Source organism: Ornithodoros turicata, chromosome 1 (genome assembly GCF_037126465.1).
Source record: "Ornithodoros turicata isolate Travis chromosome 1, ASM3712646v1, whole genome shotgun sequence".
Taxonomy (NCBI): domain Eukaryota; kingdom Metazoa; phylum Arthropoda; class Arachnida; order Ixodida; family Argasidae; genus Ornithodoros; species Ornithodoros turicata.
In genome coordinates this window covers 132081264-132106400 of record NC_088201.1, presented here as the reverse complement: position 1 = coordinate 132106400, position 25137 = coordinate 132081264, and the positions used below count along the sequence as shown (strand labels likewise).

Here is a 25137-nt window from a genome sequence, read left to right as displayed (position 1 = left end):
TGATAATTTAAGAGTTCCTGCCTGAACTCTTTCAGTCCAGAGCAATGGAATCTCAAAAAAAAAAAAAAAAAGGTGCAAAGAGTTACACCTTTCAGGATGTAATAGTTCTCGCATATTTTACGCCTAAAAGGTTGCAAAGTTCTACCTGCTACAACACTCTCAGAACAGAACGTTACCGCATAGCACGTTGACCGCCAATCATTGCCACGAATGATAGGGTTATCGCTTCCGATTCGGTAAGCGAGAGGACGTACACCTTTTTGTAGCAATTTGGATATATGATAACTTCTTTTGCCACCCTTTTGCTCCTTTTATCAGACGCTATGTTCACCTAGGTGGTAACTATGGAAGTTACCACCTTTTCACACCCTTTTTTCTTAGAGTGTGTAAAGAATCAAACAAGAAAACACACGCCGGCCAATCAGGCTTTCGGCGGACTCCGGAGGCGCCAATTTTAAAAAGAAAGAAGCAAACGTGGTTGGTGGATTCGAAAGATACGATTCGCCATTTTGTGCACTGGGATTCGGATTCCCGAATCTCGAATCCCTAGGATTCGAGGATTCGCGGATTCGGTTGGCACATTCCTAGTTTTCAGGCAGACCTTCCAGGCGGATGTCGGCACAGTTCCCCTGAAGTCGGCACGGGACGCATACTAAGCCCCACCCCAGCGTCCTCCACTTCTTCCTCCTGTCCCCTCTGCATCTGTTCACGTCTGTACGCTGCCCAGAGCCACAGTTGCTTCTCGCCCTAACAAGGCATGTAAAAGAAAAAAGAAACTAAAGGTAATTGTAATTCAACCTCTTCGCGAACGTCACGCAACTTCCGTTTACTTCCTGATTGCCCGAGCATGTGCGCCGCTAAAAATCGTGCAGTGCGCGATCGCCAAAAAGCGGGAAGCGGAGGTGGCTTTTCCCGCCAAGCGGCAAGAATTTACCGGGCCGCGTTCGCGTTTCCGGGTAGATTCCCGCAGATTCTCCACGTGTGGGTACGCGTCCGGAGGTACGTTGCAGAGGTGCTCACGTTTTTTGACCGTCGAATTTATGAAATAAATAAAATGTCACTGCGGCCTCTATTTAGAGTGTTGCATTAAAATGTCTTTTTGGGCCGACACTGGAATAAAATTTGGGAGTGCAGGTAAGTAAAGTGTAAGATATTGACTGTCATAGTGTGAGGACGTTGAAGGCTAAACATAGTTCACAAGAAAAGAATGCGCTATCGCCACAGCGGGCGAAGCCAAAGCCTGCGTTTCTTCCGTCTGTGATGTTGATTTCGCCTCAGATGCAAGAACGGAAACTTTCACAACGCTCAATAGCTCGACTTCGCTGTCGTTCGCCATCGTGTCAAACACGGTCTCAGAAGCTCTCGCTGTGTAGAGTCTCGCGCGGAGCCAGTGTAGCTGGGGCGGCATGCATACGTGCGGCAGGCGGCTGCCCACCTCTTTACCGCATGTCGGTACCGGTCCTTTAAGAGTTTTATGCGGATATGCGAGTGCCGACGACGCCGACGCGATCTAGGGAGAGTCTCCACTATATAGCTCACGCTGTAAAAGGAAACGTCAATTTCTGGAAAGAACTGATTGCCTCCTTATCGCCTTATCGCATGTGCGCTCAGCGCTGGGAGTAAGGAGGAGAATTCCGCCAGTTTACAACCGCTATCGCTGGTGTCACCGGATTTTTAGTACGTAATCGAAAGCGTACACGATAAGAGCCTGAAAACGCGAGAACCCATTCACGCTCCTTAAAACCTTGTGTACGGGGCTTCTGGCACCACTAGGATGGGTCGCCCTAAGGGTACATTTATGCTGCAGCATCGCTGCTCGCTGCTCGCTGCAGCTCCAAGCACATCGCTGCTCGCATAACCGCTAGGGTGCGTTTACCCTGCAGATTGCTCAAGATGCTGCTCGCTTTCGCTATATCAGTCGCCTAGCAGCGTTCACTGTGGAAGGATGGAAACGAGGAAAAGTGGGAAGGAGGAAACCGACTTCATCACAACCAATCGCAGGTCGGATTTCAAGACGCCAGTCATCAATGATACCAGGAAGACAAACATGTTTACATTCCTAGGTGCAGCGAGCAGAGCGGCAAGCAGCGGCGAGGATAAGCGAGCAGCCAGGCTGCAGGGTAAATGCACCAACAGAAAGCTCTGTGTTTGACCTGTCATCGCCAGAAGTCAGGTAGTCCCCGGGCATGTTCAAACATGTTTGGCAGCATTGTTGTGGCGATGATCATGGCGTGCATCTTTGGCAAGCAGCGATGCTGCAGCATGAACGCGCCCACAGAGATACATATGTTTGTTTCGTCATCGCCAAACAGCGATGTGCCATGTGCCAGCAGTGATGCTGCAGCATAAATGTACCCTTAGACTGTGAAAGCATCCGAACAAGTGGACGCCACGCAGGCCAAGCGCCGGGAGAGAGACAGGGAGCACAAGCGCCTTGCACCCCAGAAGTCAGCGGTTCGCGTAATGCAGGCTTGCTCTAGCCATGGAAATCGCAGAGATCCCGCCCTGCAAGCCAGGAATAAGCGTTTCCATGACGATGAAAGGGTTCGCAAACCATTTCAGCATCCACAAATCAATACCCATCACGCTTAAATAAATTTGTCTACGCACTTTCATCCGGCCTCATTTCACCACAGGCGCAGCTGACTCTGAATTTCGTGTTACACGAGTCGTAACCGTTCTGTATTTTTTTTTAGGCTTAATTATCGTGAATGTCATGGAGCTTACAGGAAGTACAGACAGAAGTGCGCGTATGCTCTGTAGTACGCCCCCTCAAACCGTTCAAATACCAACCGCTGTTTGCCTCTGAGCTCCTTTCATGTTTACCAAAAGCAACGTACACGCGGCTTACTAAAAGCATTCCTGAGGAAGGCTGGCGTCCCCCAGCAGAGGAGTATCCCGTGAGCCATGACGCCAATCCGGTCACCCAAGAGGTCCGCTTCGTCCATGTCATGTGTACACAGCATGATGCTGCAGTGTTGTTTCAACTCGAAGAACAAGTCCCAAAGGTCCCTCCTTGTCTCCAGATCAATGCCCGCCGTAGGCTCGTCAAGAATCAGAACCTGTGAAGGACGACGTTCGATGAATAAGAGATCCGAGATAGGCGAACCGTATTAACGGGAATGTAGGTCAACCCCAAATTATAGAACCTGTAAGCAGAGCCATTTATAGGGAGAGTTTGGCCATTCTTTGATCTTTTGCCGCCTCATGGGAGGAGCTTATTTTGACGTCAGAGTCGTCGTTGCGCCGCCCAAAAAGCCTGAATCCGAGCGGAATCCACTTATCAGCCATCTAGTGCGCGCCATATTGATGCTGTCCGCCAGCTGGTCGACACCTTCGTGGCCGTGTTGAATGTAATCTACAGGAATAACCGGCTTATGACCCACTGGCGCAAGTGATAAGGGGGGCTTTGTTGCCGAACAGAAAGAGTTCAAGGACGAAAGGCTTTCGAAGCAAGAAGTACGCACGTGTCTTCTCTCCTTGGATTGTAAACAACGATCAGCATCAATATGGCGTCTGCGACCGGTTGATGACTGGATAACAATAGAGCACGACGAGGGAGGTCGTTCGGCCGTGACGCGCTTTAAGTTAGGCTCCTCCCAATGGCCAAACTCTCTCTATAAACGGCTCTGCCTGTAAGTACAGTGTAGCGCCCTCGGTGGCAAGGATACAAAAAGGACGAAGAATAAACGAGCGCGCCTCAGTTGATTTGTGGCAGCCGCTCAGCACGGACCCGTACCCGCTTGGTCTACACAAGCATCGATAACAAATTCGATGAAGAGCGCTACAAAATTAAAATAAATCTCAAAGCAACAAGCATGCAGCACAAGAACTGCACAAGAAGAATTTATGTGTACTCTGTCCGTTTGTGAGGTACCTGAGCTATTTCGCCGTAGAAGTTACTTTGCGAGACCTGCGAGATTGAAAGCTCTCTTGCGCTCCAGGATTACGCACTGCACTCGTACTTTATGTGCAAATGTGTGTCCCAGGGTTTGTAATCTAAATGTCAGTTATCCCGAAATATTTGTTCTTTATACTTTCGATGCTCCTGTAAAGACTAGTTTGTTCCGTGAAAATCGCTTAGAATGGAGCTTTGGGGAAACGTATCGTCGCGAACACTCAAATCGCGAGGAAATACGATAGTGTATATGGCTTACATGAAGAGGAGTGGAGCTTCTAAGAAGTGATAGGCTTGTTTCAAATACGACAGCATTTATAACTGAACCCAGTGAGTTTACTTCACCCGTATGTCGCCGCGTAAGACCTGCGCTCACATTGGCTATCGGCTATCATATTCGGGAGAATATACAGCATAAGATAGGGGCATGCAACTTGCACATGGGTTATATGAGAAGCGCATATGCATAAACTCATATTATGGACACATTAGTTCGCTTATAAACTTATTCAGGGAGACGTCGGATGGCACGAAGTCTTTAGAGTCCATTTGTCCGCAGGGCGAACTTCACGTGAAGAATGTTCATTGAATGGTCACGTGAAGAATGTATGTTAGCTTAAGAGGGGTGTATTTTGCAATATATACCCAGATATTACACCCCTTCGAGGCTGATCCTCTCATAGATGGGTGTGAATTTGGTGCACATCTACAATGGTATGTTGAGGGTGTGCTCAGAATGGAATGGTTTAAGGGTGTTTTGTCTTACTGTAAAATGTTTAACATTGTTGTGGAATATGAATGGCGCGTAGTCTTAATTTTCCTTCATACCAAAACCAGTAAGAAGCACAAACGTTGTCTTGATGGTGAGTTTATACTCCAAGCAATTCCTCACTACGGTGTTTTTTGTGTATAATCGAATTAAACCTAGACACCTCACCCTTCGTTTTGACTGGAATGAGGGCTATCGAATTTACAGACGCTCGCAACACACGCAATGTATATAGTTATGCCATTGCTTAGGTGTGTTGATTTACACCAGAAATTGAATCAGATAGGGTACCGTACAATTACCAGTGTAGACCAACAAGCCACACACCCGCTGAGTTGACGTTACGCCACTTCAGGAGGTAATGGGGGTGTACCATAACTCACACCCTTTTAGGTGTAAAAGTTTGAAAGTGTTCTGAAACACACCATGAGAGGTAGGTGTATTTCATTACACCTACACACTTTAGGGGTGTGAGTTATGGTACACACACCTTACACTCAAAAGGGTGTAAAAAAGTTTAGTGTGACGAGGGTGACGATCATAGTGTGGTCATGTGTTGTCGTCCGAGCGCATGCAGCGTGAAACTCTGAAATAGACCAAAAATAGCCAAATAGCCAAGATGAAAAGTACCCCACCAACTGTCACAAAAAGTAGCCCACTTTGGCGGTTTCTAGCCCAATCTGGCAACCCTGGTGAAGTTGCTGACGTATAGGGACCGAGCCGACGTGTTTTGCTGCGACCGGCGCGCCCCCACGTGGGCTTCTTCGTTCGCTGGGGTTTGTTTAGGCAGCGAGAATGCCAAGTCACAACAACTACTGCATAGTTGGATGCAACGCGACCTACGCCAATTCTCCGGGTATCAGACTTTACAGTTTTCCATGGAAAACCTACGATAAGGACCGACGTGCAACTTAGATCCAACTTGTTCGCCGAGAGACGTGAGTTGTAACCAACGTAGTTCACCGCGAGGGTTGCTGACTTGTAATTGCTTGCAATTGCTAACCTTTCCGTTCTGCAGGAGCACTGGCAAGTTTTGGGAGCCGACAAAGCACTCAAGGATTTGCAGTAAGCATTTCGTGGGAAATGTGAAGTCTGATGAGGAGAGGCACCCGGCATACAACTCGTCCATCTTCCCCGACGTGTACAGAAAGCGGTCGACTCCATAGTCTGATCGTTACGCAACGTAATATAGTGGTCTTCTGACTTTAATTGGTTACCAAATGGTTTATCAATATCCCTACTCATCATTCACTACTGCTTGTGGTTACAAGGTCATTTATAAGTAATACAGCTTACTTGACAGTTCAGAATACATTTTTCGCATAACTGGTGCGGGGCTAAACGACGCAGGGAGTGTGGTGCCGTGAGCACCCAGAGCCCCCCAGCTGTATCGGAGCCCACCCGGGAAGACGAGGGAGGCGATCATCACGAGTTTTCCGTGTGCCCTACAGAAGATGTGTTTGGAATTCAGGACCCTGATATGTGTACGTCACATGAAGGCGGACCGCCACTGAAGGAGGTATACTGAAATATCTTTTTGTGCACCCATAGCTCCTCCCCGACTCTTAAAAGTGTACGATTTCAATAGGCATCTACAATGACTGAAGACCATTTCTGCCTTCTACTGCGAGCACTATAACACAAGCGTCGCCGTTCAGGTCACCAGTGTCTCCAAGGTTGACAACGGCACCAGTTGTCCACAGCGGCAGTATGAGACCAGGAGCACTGGCACAGCATACAAGAAGCCATACTTTGGAGGCTATAAGCCCATTGCGGATAACGAGCAGCGGCTGATCGACCTGACAGGAGTGACGCTCATGGTAAGTGAACTGTGTGTGCATGTGATTATAGGAGCTGATAAGAGGAATACTGGTCACCAGTGGCTAGTACTGTTAAAGCTCAGCTACGCCGATTTTCGAGCGTTACAGAATGGAATGGTACTCACACGATGTGTTCATAAGGGAACACTGATTATGTATGCAAAATAGTTATCCCAAACTCCTCGCGGTTTTCCGAAAAAGTGAATTTTTAGTTTCACTGACATCCCGTCTTGTGGCCCGCAAACCCTGTGTCGACGACACATTCGTGGTCTGCCCGCGCTCCGGCTTGGCATGACTTTTGGCTTGGTTTCTTCCGCCAAGCCGGCCAGTTTCTTCTGCCGAGCCGTCTGCTGCGCAGATTCACAGTGGGGAAGTGATAAACAGTTCGCTATTAAGGAGCCAGTATATTTCTGGACTTCACTAAACCCACGAGGAACGTGAGTTTTGCTTCCTTCGACTGCAAAGAATTTGCTAGGCCGGTACACACTTCCTGGTGTGATTCGTGTTCTGTGCTGCGTGCCGAGAATGCGTGAGCGTTTTGCTCCCGTCTGCAAGAACACTTCAGCATGCAGTTCCAATGTTTCAAACCACAATTTTCCGAAAGGCGAAAGAGAAATCTATTGACTGCAACAATCGGTTACGACTCCGACTGGGTGCCACCTTCGAAAGCAGTGATTTGATCTGTTCATCTGGCTCATACGAATGTTACGGAAGCAATGCGCAACTTGTTTCACAAGAAGCCGAAGATGTCTCGTCCGGGATGCTGTGCCAACCTTATCTGCAGCAGCAGATTGCAGGGGCAGGACTAGGCAGCAGATAAAGGTAAGACACGTAATGTTAGGCAAGTCAGTCATGCGGTGCAAATTGCATCACGTAGAAGAGAAAAATACGCTATCTGTCAGTTACTGCTTCATCCTTTAGAGATTACGCCCCAGCGGGTGTATTCTCAGTACAGATTTGGAATTGCCTTATTTGTTAAATGATTTCGCAGGCATTCTGGCACCACCGAAAAGCTTGCACTCCACGTCTCAACTATCACCGTCTGGGTTTCAAGCTGAAGGCTGTCTCCAGTGCCAACCAGACGCCCCTTCAAAGTTCATCTGTTTTTCTTGACGGAACAGTCACACCTGGTACTGAGACATTTCATTTTCAAGTGCATTAATCAAGTGCATTCTACCACTTGTGCTCGACTTCTTGTGTTCGTATACCCTTGCTGTTGCTCGCTAGCTTAGAGCAACCATGCCTGAGGTGCCAGCGCTTTCAGAGTACATTTAAGCAGTATCATCGTATCATATGCACGGCAGCACATCTTGTGTATTTTGAGTAAGGTATAAATTCAATGTTGGCTCAGCTGTTGTATTTTGGTCACAAGTAAGGTGTTCTTCCAGAGCGCTCAAGGGCAGTTCAAACAGCTTCATGTGTGCAACAGCACATACTTTTTCTCAGTTTTGACTAAGGTAAATCGAAATCTTCCAGTTGATGTCTTTCGGTCATAAATTATGTTTTTCGAGACATTCAAACAGCATCATGTGTGCAACAGTACATACTTTTTCTCAGGTGAAGTAAGGTAAATCTGTCCGCCGTGGTGTTCTGGCAGTGCAGCAGAAGCTTGTGTTGCATTCAAGTGGTATCATGTATACAAAAACTTGTTTTATGCCTTTCTGTAGCTGCTGTACTAATATTGTGAGTACAGAGACATTCCTGCATAACATATTGGAGCATCTTGTGTGCTATTGTTGGTATGATCTGCAGCGGTATATTGATAATGTTAATTATTCAATGACTTCAGCTAACATTTACATTCTTACTTCCAGGTAAACCTGTCACGCAGATGCCCTACCCCTTGGTATGCATAGTTCAAGATTGTACCGAAACAATCCACCTGAAGCATTATTCTTCAATTGGCAGTGGCATTACTATCACAACACACCACATACTGCATGTCTATGGTGCGTGTACAATGCATCAAACCTATTCTCAGGTACAGGCCAGCTGGTACGCAATTACAACATGAAACAACTGACACAGAGACCGTAAAGTCATGCCTTTTCCTCCGTACCTCGGGTTTCATGTTATTATCCTCACATGCAGCTCAATTCGCCTGTGCTGTGCAGCATGAGCAAAAGCATATATTGTTTGTGGTCACATGACACGGAACATAAATACAGTGAAATCTTCCTATGTTGTACACCCGCGGTGCAGCCGAAGCGTCTCCTACTTATAGAGGTGTCCGAGTTACAGAATATGACGGCAACAAAAAATGGAAGAGATCACAGCTGTGAGAAATGTCCCCCTTCTTCAATTTAAGGTCCTTAGTGGTACCTGGTGGTGGTGCCTGGTAGTGGTACCTCTACCCACTCTTCACTGATAATTATTACTGATTTTAGTATATTCAATTCCGTTCAGATTCTACTCAATGGCATTACCTCTGGAGCTTTTCGAGCAGCAAGGACTTGTCTCTGAAGCGTCAGCCTACTTCTCATAGCTTTGGTGCAGTGCTCGTTCAAAGGCTCTAGACAAACTGAAGACAAGTACTCACATAAAGAAGTACAATGTAGACTGACAGCACTTGTTTTTGGACTCTAAAAACTAAAGCAACAAAATGCTGAGACCAGTATAGGGGAAAAAAGGGGCTAAAGTCAAGGCCACTGGCTCATTTTGGGTCTTTTTGGTGCGCAAGATGGGCCGATATTGAGGTAATTTGGCCAGGGTTTTGTCCGACTTTGCAGGGAAAACCCTATCCTACTTCCAAGATAGGGAGGTGTCCGACATAGAGAATTTCGTCCCCATGTAGTTTCAATGGGAGCCTGCCCGTGCAATGAAATCATGGGGAGTTGTCCGAGGTAGGGAGGTGTCCGACTTTGGAGGTTTTACTGTACTATAGAGCATTCTACATCATGTAATCTAACGATTGTTCACGTTTGGATATTTTAACCATGGAATTTACCCTGCATGCACCATACCATGTCCAAACACTAACAACTGCTAGAGAGCAGCATGTACTGTTTCCGTATAGCACTTATGGCTTGCGTCCTGTGATCGGAAACAGTGGTGTCTTTTTTCTGCTACAACCAGTAAACTACAGTAAAGATTTAGAAATACTGTGTCATGCCATAAAGCACTATGGGAAATGGTAGCTTGAAAAACTGGAGAAGACTGTCATTAGAATGGGGGACATGTTCTACAGTGAAATTTTTTACAGTGTGTGCTGTACCACGTAATGCACTGCAGGCCTACCACAGTATGGTAACGGTCTGAATACTGATTTGCTCAAAAAAGGAATGTGTGCGTTTCTTGTACTAACTCCCCCTTATGCAAAGTAGTAGAAAAATGTTTTCAGCCAATGGGGAGGGAGAGGACATCATTCTGGAGTCTCGTTGACCTACAGTGTGTCGTGTGAGAAGGTCATTTTGAAGAGTGTAGGTGGTACAAGACTGTGTTCCCACATTCTTGGCAGTGTTGACTAATAACCATAATAAAGTAGAGGGTACATTTGTTGCTTCATATATTTGTGTCATGGCAAAGTATGTAGAGATACATCTGTCTCAACATGCAGGTGACAAAACTGCTTTTTATGCTTAAACTATGACAAATAGTTGTCTGTTCAGCACCACTAACCATGTGCCGGCCTCCATGACATGTCTGTGACATTCCAAAGTGATTAACATGTCCCATAGATGTGTGCAATGCTGAAGATGACTGTGTACCTTCTATGGATTCTTAATTCAAGAAAAGTACTGTGATTCGCTAACAGCGCCTGGCTGTACCTCCACAATTCTACATAAAAATATGTAAAGTTTGCCGAAGGAAACATCATGAAGGTCCATGATGTTTCCTTATGAAGGTCCATAGCGAAAAACCCTGAGACGAGGGATAGGAAGGGACATACACACTGTCTCAACATAGCGTGTTTATGTCCCTTCTGGTATCTCCTCTTCAGGTCTCGCCATCATGGACTATCACCAGCTCGCTTGCTGTTGAACCGTTCTTTCAACGATAAGGGTCACTTTCATGGACTGGATGGCAGCCAACATGCTGTCAATAAAAAGAATAATGGAAGAAGCTCAATATGATCCTTAGGCTGTGCGTGGTCATTGCTTTCTGACAAATGGTGACTTAGAATTTCAGGACAGTGCCTGCAGTGGTAGTATTCTTGTGTTCTCACCCTTGACGCCCATTGTGTGTCATCAGTCACCTGTAATATGCTAATATGCACATAGCTAAAACAAAGTATATTTGTATTTCTTTGAATACAGTTGGTACAGCACATTGTTTTTTTACATGTTCTTTGGAAAGTATAAATAAAAAATTCTCTACTCTGCAAGTCTCCTGTCAGCTCTACAGAGCAGCTTCGAATTTCACTAGAAGCCACGTTTGAAACCGAGACCAAACTAGCGGTGAAGGTCCATATAGGTCATAGATAGATACTATTATTATTATTAGATCATAGGTCAGGCTTAGGTCCTGGTTGGTAGCAACGCATTTGAATCTTATTAAAAATTGGTGCAGGAGGTGACCAACGTAACTAAATACACCGACTCTCACAAATTTTGTGGTGTTATACTTTTGAAACAACATTAATATGCCGCAGTGGTCTTTTCTCCTTTGTTCCTTTTAACCTAGAAATATTAGGTCTTCGGCATCACCAGCCTTAGTTGCTTTTTTTTTTTTTTTGATTGCGTGTTAGCACCGCGAAGCAACTGTGGCTATGAGCGGCGCCTTAGTTGCTGAGCATGCAGTTATTTACGTTGAGCACTGCAGTTTCATATTTGTTTCTCTGGACAAGCAAGCCCGCTTCCCCATTTTGATAAGAGTCTTTCAGCTTTGACATGGCATTTGTGGACAAGGAAATCATTTGGACTATTGTGTATTTTGCTGTGAAGTGCACCGTACAAGGCAGAGGACACCATCAACCATTTCCACTAAGGTTATTAAATTTGTGATAAAGTACATATACCTTTTGTCACTGACTAATTTGGTGGCAAAGTTACTTGAGTGGTAGTTGTGCAATTTTAAGCACATGTTTAAAAAGAAATAGGATATGGGAAGTGCTGACTGGTTGAACATGTGGAGTACCCAATATAATAATTGGGGGTATACGTCGCGAGACAACTGAGTGTGGAATACACAGCACAGTGTAATGTTCCTTATTCTGGCAATGTTAGCATGGTTCAAGAAGTGGGAAATGTTGCACTAGCCTTAATAACATCTGTTGTGCCCAGCAAACAGAGTACACATACCCTGATCTGAAGACACTATGCCTAACTCAAAAGCAATATGAGATCGACCCGTACGTGTTTATTTGCGAAACTATTATGAATGAAATATGGCCTGTGTGGTATAGAACAATGCGCACACTCAAGTAAACATGCAAAAAATACGTATAAGGGCTCTCGACCTACATGCCGCGATGCACTCTACGAGATAAACAACACACTACAAAACTACATCCCACACTTTTTGTTCGGGGCAACTCTAATGAGCACTTTCATATAACCGACGAATGGTTCAACGAATGCAGTTCGAGTGGTCACGATACATTCCTACGTCGTTCATTGCAGTCGCGCTATGATGCTGCACAATATATGTATCTCGTGTAACAAGCCTGGCAATCGCACGATGTGCATGGACAGAAATACGGCCTTCTTTCTTTGAAGACCAGTCCTCTGCAGGTATATGCTCAAACGATCACCAAGTCTCACGTTGTTGCTCAATCACTCCCATTCCTGCACTTGTAGTAAAAGCAGCAAACGGGTTGACGTGAATGGCAGCTGAACGGTTGAACTGCGAAGTTCTCGAGCACATAATCACAATTTCACGCCGAAAATGATGTTGAGGTGAGTTCGCGGTTGTTGTTTCCATCGTTCTACAGTTCTCGGGATTACCTCGGACGAAACACTCATCGTAGCCGGCGGCCATAACTGGATTTCCTCGCAAACGGGAGAAGACGCCAGGGAAGTCAGAGAAAGCCTCAGCTTTCATCCAATCAGACGCACGATTCTCTATCTACGTAGATGGAGCAGGTTTATCCCATCTACGTCACAAAAATGGCTGCGCCCATGGCTTGTTTTGGTTTCTTTGATGAATTAATTTTTGTAATAGGAAGACAAAATTGAGAAACGAAGGTGCGTTTCGGGGGCAGTTGGATGTGCTCGTTCTGAATATCACAACCGTTTCAACACATCGGGAAATCGGCGTAGCTGACCTTTAAGCAATGTTCATCCACAGGTTCCGTCCCTCCTGCAGAGCCTATTCCCAGACTCAGGACGCCAACCCCGAGAACTCCATGTGAATGACAAGCTTTTGCTCTTCCTCATGAAGTTAAAGCATGGGGTGCCCTTTTCGTGTTTGGCATCTCTCTTCGGGATACACCGAACGACAGCAGCAAAGGCATTCAAGCATGTCCTCTTTCATGTCTCTGCAGCAACAAAATCCTGGCTGTACTGGCCAAGCAAGGCTGCAGTACAGGCAACGATGCCCCCAAGTTTTCGGCAGTTGTACCCGGATTGCCGGGTAATAATATACTGCACCGAGTTGAAAGCAAAGACATCAGCAGGGGTTGAAGCACAGAACCTCTGGTAGTCCCACTACAACGGGACATATACAATGAAGTACCTGATAGGAATAGCACCGAATGGTCTGGTGACATTCCTATCCCCAGGCTTTGGAAGAAGAGCCAATGACACCAACATTACAGTGGAAGCTTGCCTTCTACCACGGCTGGAGCCTGGAGACCTCGTGCTGGCAGATAAGGGCTTCCCTTGAATCCGGACTGGTGTTGGACAACAGAAAGCAACGCTAGTGATGCCCCCGTTTGCCAAGAAGCCACAGTTTACTGAGGCAGAAGTGGACGCAACGTATGAAACTGCATCTGTGCGGATACATGTGGAAAGGGTCATCCAAGGACTGCGATTGTTTGACATTTTAAACCGAAGTATTCCTCATGACCTGGCAGAACATATGGACAAGATAATGCATGTGATATGTGTAATCACTAATGTGAAACCAGGAATCGTTCGTAAAAATGATGGAACACTGCATTTTAATAAAATGGCTTTTCATGCACCCATCCACGTTAACACGGTTTTTCATCAACTTACACACGGTGTACAAATTATTCAGTGTATCTGTCTACCAGCACTGTCCGAAGGTGTACAAAATAGAATTCCCTTATGCGCGGCACGGAGTCCCTCAGGAAGTCGTCGCTGCGACATATCTCAAGCATCAAATAATCAGTGTCCGAGTAAACAAAAAGAAAAGCACTTATGAAGCCCTAAGCGTACAGTGACACTTGTATCTGTGTATAATATGGATGTGACTTCCTTAAGCTGTAGTCTGGATTGCACTTGTAGCAGCCGACAGGCTGTATTAGTTCTCGAAAACCGACTTCCTTCGTGGCCCCCGCTTCTTCACAGACACACGCCGTGCCAGACCGATCACGTGAACCCGCGACGCTGTAAATTTCTTCGAACTCGCGGGGTCGCCTGGCATGCGTGGTCTGCCTCTCGGACGCGGTGTAACCTGACACCCGGTTTGCGCGTCCCGAGGGGGGGGGGGGCAGTCTGGACTGGGGTTCCGAAGGAAGCGGACGCTAAAATAAACACGGCTCCTGACGTAAAAGTTGTCTTTCTTCTGTGACTCCAAATTCAATCTTACAACTGGTGACCCTCTACACTTCGCAACACACTGGATGTAGGCAAGCAGCGGACTCTCGAGGACACTGCCCTTTCGTTTACTATGCGGACACTTTATCTCCAGCAAACAGACGTTGCCTGCTTCGTCCCTATAAAAGATGGTTTCAATTGATCAGTGAGAAGCAGGAGCACAATTAGAAGCACACCGTAAATACCGGCACTTAGAATTTCTGTATTCGCATGTAAACTACCTGAAAATCCCATCTGGAGAGCAAGCAAGCCACGGATCCTGAGAGTTGACGACCAGTCCGAGCTGTGTCACAGTTACCCCAGACACAGATTCAAACTTCTGCCGTGCAAGTGGCTCCATGCATATTCCATACTGCATAGCTGTTGTCCTGACAGGGATGGCATTTACAATATTTCCTGCCAGCTCCTCAGGCGACTGTGTCCACCGTAATATCTGATGGCTCTGCAAGACAAACAGCAAATGATAGCTTTGCGGGCGCCCACGAAATACGTGAATGGGAAAAGGTTAAAAGTAAATAAAGACAATGCAGAAAGCAAAAGATTAAGCACTCTGAGCAACCATAGGTGAACCACTGCAGACAGAAATCCTGACAGCACGCGAGACCAAAAAAGGTAAGTAGAATATGCAGATGGCTGAGATGTCCAAGCATCCTTTGCGGTACCTTAGTCCCTGTAATTCGATATTCACGTGCTTTGAGCCGGGATGATCTCTCTGTGGCGGTCGTCCTACAAAGCTCAGGAAAGTCTTCCTCCGTAAGCAAAACCCTCTCCAGGTAAAAGGCCTTTTCCGTTGATTTTATCCTGTCCAGGAAATTCTCCCCTTGAGCATAATACCCCTTGCAGTGATACTGCTCACATAGCTGGGAAAAACTGGTCTCAAGAGATCCCAACTAAACACAGATATGTTGTGCTTTCAGCGCCTGACGCTTCCGTGGCAGATGTCAGTGCACTTCCTTCGGCCCTTAACATATCAACTAGTGAACAATCCATGCCACTGAAGTGATCCAGAGCGTGCGTAAAGGGAACCTCGGAAACATTGGGAAGACCTGCGAAAATATGTTTGTAGATACACTCCTAATGATATGTAAACGAAGCACGAATCTATTTGAAGTGTAGAACGTGTTGCAATTGTGACAACACAGGACTGATGAAAAGAGCTGCAAGGCTTGATCAGACACCCTTCACTATGTATATGTGAGCATGTAAGATGTTCTGATAAATCCCAGTTATGGTATGGACACTTACATCAACTCACACGGCATGCGCGCACACACACACACACACACACACACACACACACGCACAACAGGTAAATGATACTCAGACCACCTCAGGTGACCTCAGAAAAAAGTAGTATAATAATGGAAATACCTGTGGAAACACCTCCGAATGCTCCCACTTTGGATACTTGGGCTGCTTTGATGCAGCAGGGATACCCCACGCTCGTGCCTTGCTGGTTTTTGTCGAAGAGTCCTCCACTTCCACCTAAAATGCAATTGCAGCAGCGTGCTTACACTTTCCTGCAGCACCAGCCTTGCAGGTACATGTAGCTTTCTGCAAACTTCTGGCTGCGTTGATCTGCGCACAAAATGCTCTCTGAATTAGTCTTTGTGAATCATAACAATGACCTAACTGCTCATTATTAACGGCAGATGAAAACGGTAACATCTCATTACGGGCCAAGTCTCATTACGGCCGAAAGTCTCATTACGGCCGAAAATCCTTTAATCCCCAAGTGTCTCGTTACGGCCAAAGTCTCAATACGGCCGAAGGTAGTCTCATTACGCCCGAAGATGTCTCATAACGGCCAAAAAGAAAAAAGAAGAATCCACCATATCAGCTGTGTATATACTGTGTTTCATGCTTCCCAAAATGTGTCCGAGGCGGTGTGCCCCCACGGCTTGTGTCACACACAATGGTTCATGCACACAATATTGCGACAGTGTTTCATGCATCCCTCGTGAAAAATTGTTTTATTGTCATATGTGTCACACGATATTTGTATGTGTTACGCCATTTTCTCTCAGTATTCAAGCAACATCCTACTCGTTGGTTCTGTGAGCGAACTGTGTGCGTGTTCCGAAAAGTACTCCACAAGGGAGCCCACTGGGAGCTCCAGGAGCCACATGACCTATGACCATGATCTTCTCCCCCACTAGCTGCCTTCTACAATTTACGTCCACCTGAAATTTAAAAAAAGTACATAAGGCACAGAACAAAATGACATATGCTTTCGTTTGATGATGACCATGAGACATATGCTGTCAAGCAGACTTTTTTTCCATATATTCAAAACATATTCAAGAATTATGGACAACAATGACAATTACGTCATAATGATGCAGCTGCATAGCCAGGAAAATATTTCAGGAGGTGCTTTATGAGGCTTGACATGGGGTGGAGGAGTCCCCCTCGTCAGTGCTTTACCCAGACCCCCCTACACCCCCCTAACTGTTTTGCCTGTGCACCCCCTACAGGGGGTGCCCTTGTGATTTCAGCTTCAGATACGTCTGTAATGATATGTTAAGCTGTAATGACGTAACTATAATGATGACCTCCCCCCACAATTTTGTCCAACACCCCTCTCGTGCTTGGGATTCTGAATAAACCACTGCCCCTCGTTCATTTTCGTGGGGCACTACATTAGGGCTTATGCCACTGCACTGATGTCACAATGTTATAAGTGTGTGTCACTCTGGGCATTCGGAATTCCTCTAAGCTACAATATGTAAATTCAGAATACCAGAAGGGTAAGCATCAGATGTTACCTGCAGGCTTCATGCTGAAACGCGTGTACGCAAAACACTTCCGCCGTGGTGGGCGACGTCGTTAGTGTAATCATACACGTAAGACAATTGCGGGCACATGGAGTAGTGGCAGCAACCTGAAAACGATACATTTTCTTGCTTTATATGAGTAATCAAAAATATACATTCCCACATGTTTCGTTTTGTCGTTTGCAGGAAGCGCTAATAAGGGAACAGCACTTGATTGGTCACATGCAAGCCACAATGCGAAAGGTGCCGATATTTCGATTACGCGATCAAAAATTAAAGGTCTACCAACCATGCACACTTCCCCATGCTACTACTTCCCCAGCATCGTGAGACATGACACCATGTATTCACGTATAGTGTAATGTGAAATGATATGCAGGAATGAAAAAGATGCCAACATACCTGTAATTCAGTGTCCCATAAGTTTGATTCGATTTTGTGGTAGCTACCATGAAGAGCAACTGCACGATTCACAAGTTTCGTTTCGCCATTTTCATTGCTGTTAATTTCACAACCGTCAAGCAATCCCACGTGACCTCCTTTGGATCAGTGAAAAGTGAAAATTACTTGCGTCATGAAGATATATGTTCATCTCAGCGCAAATCACGTTTTCCATGCTATAGAAGGGAGGGGGGATCAATATACTCTTCCTTTCGTGTTTTGATATCTTGTTGTTTTGCTACTCTCACTTTGGAGTTCGGATGGTGTCTAGCAACGTTGGGTACCTCGTTTCTTGTGTGAGCGAGTGGTTGCTGTTTACGACGTGTTCATATATCGATTTGTAGTGCTGTAATGTGCAAATTAGCGGACTTTATAGCGGCTCTCTATTTTCCGTCGTTGTCTTTCGAGTAGCGCCTGTTGTTCCGGTACAAATCGAGTTGAATGAATCGCCACAGCCCCAACGTACGTATATCGCGCAGTGTTGACCAAGTCCAGCAGGAATTCTGGTGAGTAATGCTTTCGTAGATTGTCTGGATTAGTAGTGTGCTGTAAACACATAGTTGGATTCTCATACGAGTAATTTAAATGAATCAAAACAGCCGAAGTGCCTGTAATAGATGTAACTCGGTATCTGTTCGTAGGTTTGCGTTGTTTCTAGTTGGTTGCGCGTTTAGGAACAACAAATTTATTCGAAGACGATAAGATACCGACAGTGCATCACCGTACAGCAGCATTTACTCGTATCATTGTGAGCCATATTTAATTTGTTGAAATTTGTCGTCGTATTTCTTCAAAAATAAAAGCGCAAGTCGGCGTACTTGAATTGATCTCCTCGAACTGCTTACGTCGAACGTCTGCAAATGTTGTACTTATGTGCCTTCGCGCACCATACTAGGCACAAAAACATATATGATTAGAATAAATACTTCAAGAGGAAGTCATTCAAATACATTGTTATTTATAGCTGGTTTTCCATTCCAGGCATGGTATGTGGCTGCACGGAGGATTCCGAAAAAGAAAAACAACATGGCTAATAGGATGTTACTGCCCAGGGAGTCCTGGCCGAAGAGGTGAGCTGTTAAGATCATCATAAGGTTCTGTTGTGAAGTGAGAAATTTTGTAGTAGTGCACGAATGTTAATTCGTGCACTACCTTTATAAAAAAGAAACCAGAAATGGAAAGTTATGCATGCATCATTTCATGAACTGTAATGTATCACTATTTGATATTCACATGTTTCCATTAAGGGAATGAACTACTGAACCTATATTCATATAATGGTCATGCTCTGTGTTTACCTGGAAGTCACATTTTTAAGGCTTGTCATTCTTTTGTCTAGATGAAGATTTATGTTAACCTTGTATGAAATAACAGACACGTATCAACACATGTGCAGCTTGTGCACATTAAAACCAGCCATGTAGAGACAAATGCTTGTTTTTTGTTTTTTGTTTTGTTTTTTAATATTCTAGCCTATTCATGGTTGCTCTTCGCTTCTTGCAGGTTTATTCATTCCAGAAGCAAGAATTGTACAATTGTAAGGCGAATGGAAATAAACTGACATCGACTGAGATAGGTGTTCCGTCTTGGCCAGTGACTGTAGGATGGCTCCAAAAGCGTCACAACAAAGCCAATATTCATCTAGCTCTCTACAAATAGCTAACTCCACATAGTAGCCTGCTTCACAGCAACATCAACACTACCTTGTGGGAGTACACATTACACAAAATATTGCATTGTGCTGTGGTATGATAACATACCGTTTGTCTCGCAATATGTGTATATAAATATGATAAGGGCCCTAAGGGCACAGTGCATGCCTTATACCCTGCTGAATATATATCCATACCTGGCTGCGACATTGCATATCAATGCAGGTTACAATACACATTTTCACATTTGGCCGTTATGAGACATCTTTGGTCGTAATGAGACTGCCTTCGGCCGTGTTGAGACTTTGGCCGTAATGAGACACTTGGGGATTAAAGGATTATCGGCCGTATTGAGACTTTCGGCTGTATTGAGACATCGGCCGTAATGAGACTTCGGCCTGAGATACAATTGATGAAAACTACGTTCCTATTCAGGGTACACGCAAAAACAAAACTGCAAAAAGAAACAACGGATAGCAATCTACTCACATGCAGTATCACGTGATGGCTGCTATCATTAATTCGTGTCTGGGGGACACAGTAGCCCTCGATCTGACTGTGTCCGTCATCGCGGACCCCACGGACGTTGTGCACATGTCCAGCATCCACCAGGAACTTCCATTTCTTCAGGTCACCGCCTCTGAAGAAGCTCTCCACGTCGCATATTGAAGAAAATACCGTCTGTATGTGGTACGGTGCGGGTTCGGGAAGGCCCGGCGGCATGATAAAACAATGAACCGTAACCTTAAGTACGAACTTGGAAAGTAAACTTCCCATCCGCCAAACGGACAACCGCATCTCATACAGCTGCAATTCTAGAGAGCTCCCGACCCTTCCATCGAGACCGCCGCGTAGACGGCGCTGGGCGCGGGGTGCGCAGCGGCGCCGCGTAGACGTAAACGGGCCGGGTCCCATAGCTTTATGCGAGCAGCAGCAGCAGCAAAGCAGCAGCGGTGCGGCAGCAGCAACACGGCAACATGGCAGCAGAGCAGCTTTCTGCTGCCGCTGCTCTGCTGCTGGAGGCGTCCCATAGCTTCGTTTTGAATTAGCGGCAGCAGCGGCTTAGGAAACACAAAGCGTGTTGGCAACTGTGGCATTGTTTACATTTCGCACATTCCGAAGGCGTACGCAGCGGCTAAGCCTTTTAGTGCACACACCTAGGAACGCAATCCTAGGTGAAAGGCGTTTGAGTGAGAGATATATTGTGGATTTGGAGCTCATAAGTGAACTTTGAGATGAGTGTGGTGGTGGTCTGAGCCTCGTATTACCTGATTGACTCTTCGTTGATGTGTAGTCAGTTCCATGACATTTGTTGTTGGTTGCTTTTACTAGTCAGCACCACCGTGATTGGGATCTGCGCCTGACTGAGCTGGCGTTCGCTACACGGACAACGGTCAACAGATCTACAGGCTTCACCCCGGCGTTCCTGAACTTGGGACGAGAGGCTCCTTTTCCAGTAGAGAATGCTCTGGGCCTCCGGGATGACAGTACCCAGCCTCCTTATTCAAGGTACGCTGAGGACCTCCAGAGCCGACTGGACGTCGCAGCTCGGACGGCTCGGGAGAACTTGGACGTCGCAAGGTTGGACCAGGCTCGCCAGTACAACCGTGGACGACGGAATCTCACCTACAGCCTCGGTGATCTTGTCCTTCGACGGACTCACCCGCTTAGTGATGCGTCACGTGGCTTTGCAGCTTCGCTCGCAGATAGGTGGGATGGCCCCTTCGAGGTAAGTGCGTGCTCCTCCGGCCTCACTTACAGGCTTCGTCGTTGTGACACGGACGAAGAAACGGGGCCAGTACATATCTCGGACCTGAAGACTTACCACCTCCGAGACCCCGAGAGTGAAGAAGCAGACGGTCAGCTTCCTCCTCTAGACCTGGACCAGGATCCTGTTCCCGGACCTTCCAGGCGCTACAGTTTGCGTCCCCGCAGGCGGCGCACGAAGCTGCCACTATCCTAGTCGCTAAATCCCAGTGCTCTTGAATACTTGGTCTTTCTTAGTGTGATTTCTGTTTCGCAGTCTTCAACTATAATCTTCTGGGGGAGAGCCTTTTCAGGCTCTCGCGGTTTGAAATAGCTTTCTCACCGTACTCCCCTTCTGCCCTCTCGCAGGTGCAATGTCTTCTCGTGGGAACATGCGTGGTCGGAAAGCCTCTGGCCACCCAAGATCCGTTGCTGAGCCTGGGGGGTCTTCAAGACGTTCCCGTTCCCCATCGAAGCCGGGTTCTGGGACACCTTTACGAAGGTCGGTGTCCACGTGGACGGTGGTCTCCGCGGGACGTCCGGTAGGATGGGCTTCCCGGTCCAAGTGGCAGTCGCAGCCTCGCCCTCTTCGAGGTGAAGACTCCAGCAGAGTGCCGCTTCCCTTCCGGGGGTTAACGTTGGCAGATAGGCACCCCAACGATCCCCCAATCCCGCTCTCAGAGGATGAGCGTCGACAGTTGAGCCAGCTGTGTGGCGTTCCCGAGTTACACCGTCGCACTCATCGTCGAAGCCAGCTTCATCTCGCCAAACTGGACGCTACCCGGTGTCCCGTTGACATTTCCTCCGCTATCGCCACCATTCAACGTTACCGCCCTGACCTACTCGTCAACCCCGGACCTTTTGGCCCCAATGCTGCTCCCGGAGCCCCAACCCGGACGACACCCGGTGTTTTCGTAGCGTCCTTCCCTCGCAGGACAGATGAGGACGTAGTCCTGGACATGCCGGATGACGAACTATAGACGGTTGGACACTTTGAGGGTGGGGGAGTGTGGGCACTTCTTTCTCTTCGGTTTTGTTTATTCGATGCAAGGTGGCGAAGGTGTGAGCGACGTAGGAGAGGGGCGTGGCGGGTGAGGGGGATATAGGCACACGGGCGCGTGTGGTTTGCGTGACTTGGTTTTTGGACGAGGCTGCGCGGTTGGGATCACGCCTGTGTGACTGTGTGACAAGGTATGAGATAAACCTTTGTTGTTTGAACCTTTTGCTTGCTGTGTCTTCCTTGGTGACGGAACGGACGGGCTGGCGCCCCGAGGTTGTGGAAACACAGGTTCCCACACATTCAACGTAGGTTTGTCCTACTGCTGTGCAGAACAGTCCTTGCTGTGTTGTGTGGAGATGCTTCTACGGGATTTTGTCGTATAAATATTACCTCGTTACTATAGTATTCGATATTTTGACTTACGGTGACTGTCAAATGCGTACGTTGCTATTAGTGAAATAAAATTGTCTAACGAAAACAAAGGCCCCTTCTGCTAGTATTCACTGCTTTCTGCCTGTTTTCACAAGGAATGGGTTCATTATCTATCTCTGTCGAACCTCTTTTTGTTGTCTCAACGTTGTCTATCTCCATCTATCCCTTTTCAAGGGTCAGTTTCATTTACAACCACCTAGCAAGGTCTTGGAATACCGACCACAAGAAATTTGTTCGGTTTGGTTTTCACACGGCATGGACGTGAAAGTAATTTGCTTGTACGTTATCAGGTCACGGGTTTTGAAGTACTTTCCAGAAAACAAGCGAACATGTAGCTACAACTGGTACACAACATACGTATCACGTAAGTTCGGTCGAACACTTTATTGAACTTATGAACTGAATTATGTCCGGAATGCGCACTTCACGCAGTCCCGATGATTGAACACTCGCTCCAAACTACTGGCAATCACAAGCGTATCCAGATCTTCAGAATCAAATCACGGAACAAAAGGAATCAAACCTTCTGCCGTCACTCACCGCCCTGCTAACCCTAAACACCGTCGAACGAAAACAATACCAACCAGCCTCCTGATTGGCTTTCGAGACCGGCTGCTCAGGCTGCAGAGCAACAGGGCAGCACAGCAACCAAAAATTCGGATACGAGAGCAGCAGGGAATTTCTGCAGCTCGGCAGCTCTGCTGCTCTCGCCCAGTGCTATGGGACCGCTCGTGTCGCTGCAGCTCTGCTGCTCCGCTGCTGTTGCTCTGCTGCTGCTCAAATCGAGGCTATGGGACCACGCCTTTACTAGGCTCCTATGCGTCGTAGAGACGAGGGAATTGTGTTTGAGGGAGGTGCGGTCAGCCTGCTCGAAGATGGCGGCTCGGTGCAGCCAGGCAAGGGAGTAGAGGGAAGGGTGAAAAAAAAAATACAGAAGAGGGAGGGTTGTGCAGTCTTCCCTGGGCTGGGAATACCTACATCTTGGAATAGGGTGGTCGCAGAAACACGAGCATTCCTCAGTAGACTTCACTGGGATGATCTCTGTACCACGGTATCTGCTAGTATGCTTGGCGAAGTTACCCCATCTATGCGTGTACCAGTGGACTATACGTGGATGCCTCCCACCCTCATCGTGCTGTATACACTTCGCAGTGATCCCCTAAAGGCAAGATCAAGAAGTTTGTTCTAGGCAAACTCTTGAATTACTCTGCAAGCAACACCTTCATAGAAAATTGAAGGAACACAGCATGCCAATGATTGTCATGGGAGACTTCATATATGGACATTAAAATGTCGCACAACAACTGGTTCGCGGACTTTACGGAGGAAAGCTTCGATTAGTCAGTGATGATAAATTACCACAACCCGTTCGGAAAGTGTTACAGATTGTATCTTCGTCAGTAGCATAGACAAGTTAGTGGTGGCCAAGTACGTCAGCTACTTCATTCTTCAGAGATCTCTGCTGTTCATCGCCGGAGAATGTCAGCGATGAGCTCCTAAATGCTATCACATTTCAATAACAACCTGCACAGCGATATCTGCCGTAATTTTTTAGCGTCTGTGAAATGCGTCCGTGTTGGGACCGCTTTTTTTTTCTCGGCTATTATCCGTGCGCTAAGGTTGTGCGAGACGTGTGCCCGTTGTTTTCTTTTTTTGTGTTTTTTTTGCTTTTCACAGGCTTCACTGCGGGTTCATGTAGGCCATACACACTACCGTGTTTTCTCACGAGTTGCCGTTTTCGCGACGATAAATTTCCCCCAGGCCACATCCTAATGGTATCTTCGACGGGCGGTACCAACGCTAAAAGCCACAGCGCTCGGTGCTGTAGGAAGAAAGAAGATGGAAGAAAGAAACAACTGCCGAAGCTGTACGTTTTGACCAGTCGAAGATAGAGCGATCGGTAGCTGCCACTCGAAGATGCGATTTTCACGGAACAAGTTCACCTTTTCAGACTACAGAGTTTCTCCTGTGTGTCATATCGAAATTTGTAGCGGGTAGGAAACCGGACAGCATTGCTATTAAAGGGACTATGAAACGATTTTTTTCTTCGTTTCGTTCGAAAGAAGACATTTTTTTGAGTCTAGAACCGAAATTTTACTTTCGTCGCGCGAGCGGATTTCTCGGGAGCGAATTTAAACGGAGCGGCGAAGGGAGGACAGCTGGCGCCGCGCCGTGACGAGCTGCCGAGCGGAGACACAACGGGTAACTTGACGCGACCACGGCCGGCTCAGCAACACGTCATCGTGACGTGTTGCCGAGCCGAGGAATCCCGCCAGGAGCATGCGCCGTAGGATCCCGCGTAGGATCCCGCGTTCATCGGGAGTGGAAATCTCCATGACAGCAGCTTTCGCGCGATCGGCAGATTTCGGCAGTGGCGGCAGCCACAGCGCGAGCTCGTGGCATTACTTGCCATTGTGCAACACCGATGACGTAACGGGGAACCGAAGAGCGGTCCGTACAGTTACACCATCGGCAGGGAAATATGCGCGGGAGAGGAGGAACGCGGAAGAGACATTTCCAGCGCGCGCTCCTCGCAGAGTGGAGCGATTTCGTCCGGAAAAATTTGTGGCATATTAGTTTCTCTGCGGGAAGAACAGTTTCCATCGAAAAAAAAGTATGGGGGTTCGGGAAATTTCATAGTCCCTTTAAGGCTTCTATTCACACTGTCGAAGACCGTGTGCCCGCTTCGTGGAAGTTACTGCATGTCCGTTTCTTGCCCGTGTTTCTCGAGCACCACACCTCCTTTGGATGCGTCTTCTGTGCCCCCCCCCCCATCAACGATATCAGGACGTTGGAATTTTGTTACCTCCCTGTTTCAAGGACACATTGATGTTGCTCCATTAGCGGTCATATCATGGTTATTACAACATTTCTGATATTGTTACATATATTTTTATATGTACAAGCTATATTTTTGCCTATGGGTTGACAAAAGCCT

At 46.9% G+C, this 25137-nt stretch overlaps 1 protein-coding gene and 1 pseudogene across 2 annotated transcripts in view; one reads left to right on the top strand and one right to left on the bottom strand.

Annotated features, from left to right (window-relative positions):
- LOC135378604 (phospholipid-transporting ATPase ABCA3-like) overlaps positions 1-25137 on the bottom strand; it is a 324578-nt gene that overhangs the window by 119499 nt on the left and 179942 nt on the right. For both annotated transcript variants that reach the window (XM_064611676.1, XM_064611677.1), the window contains exon 13: positions 2852-3062. In XM_064611676.1, the coding sequence (XP_064467746.1) occupies positions 2852-3062 (211 nt within the window). The remainder of the gene's footprint in view (positions 1-2851; positions 3063-25137) is intronic.
- LOC135379047 (uncharacterized) lies at positions 4582-13756 on the top strand (annotated as a pseudogene).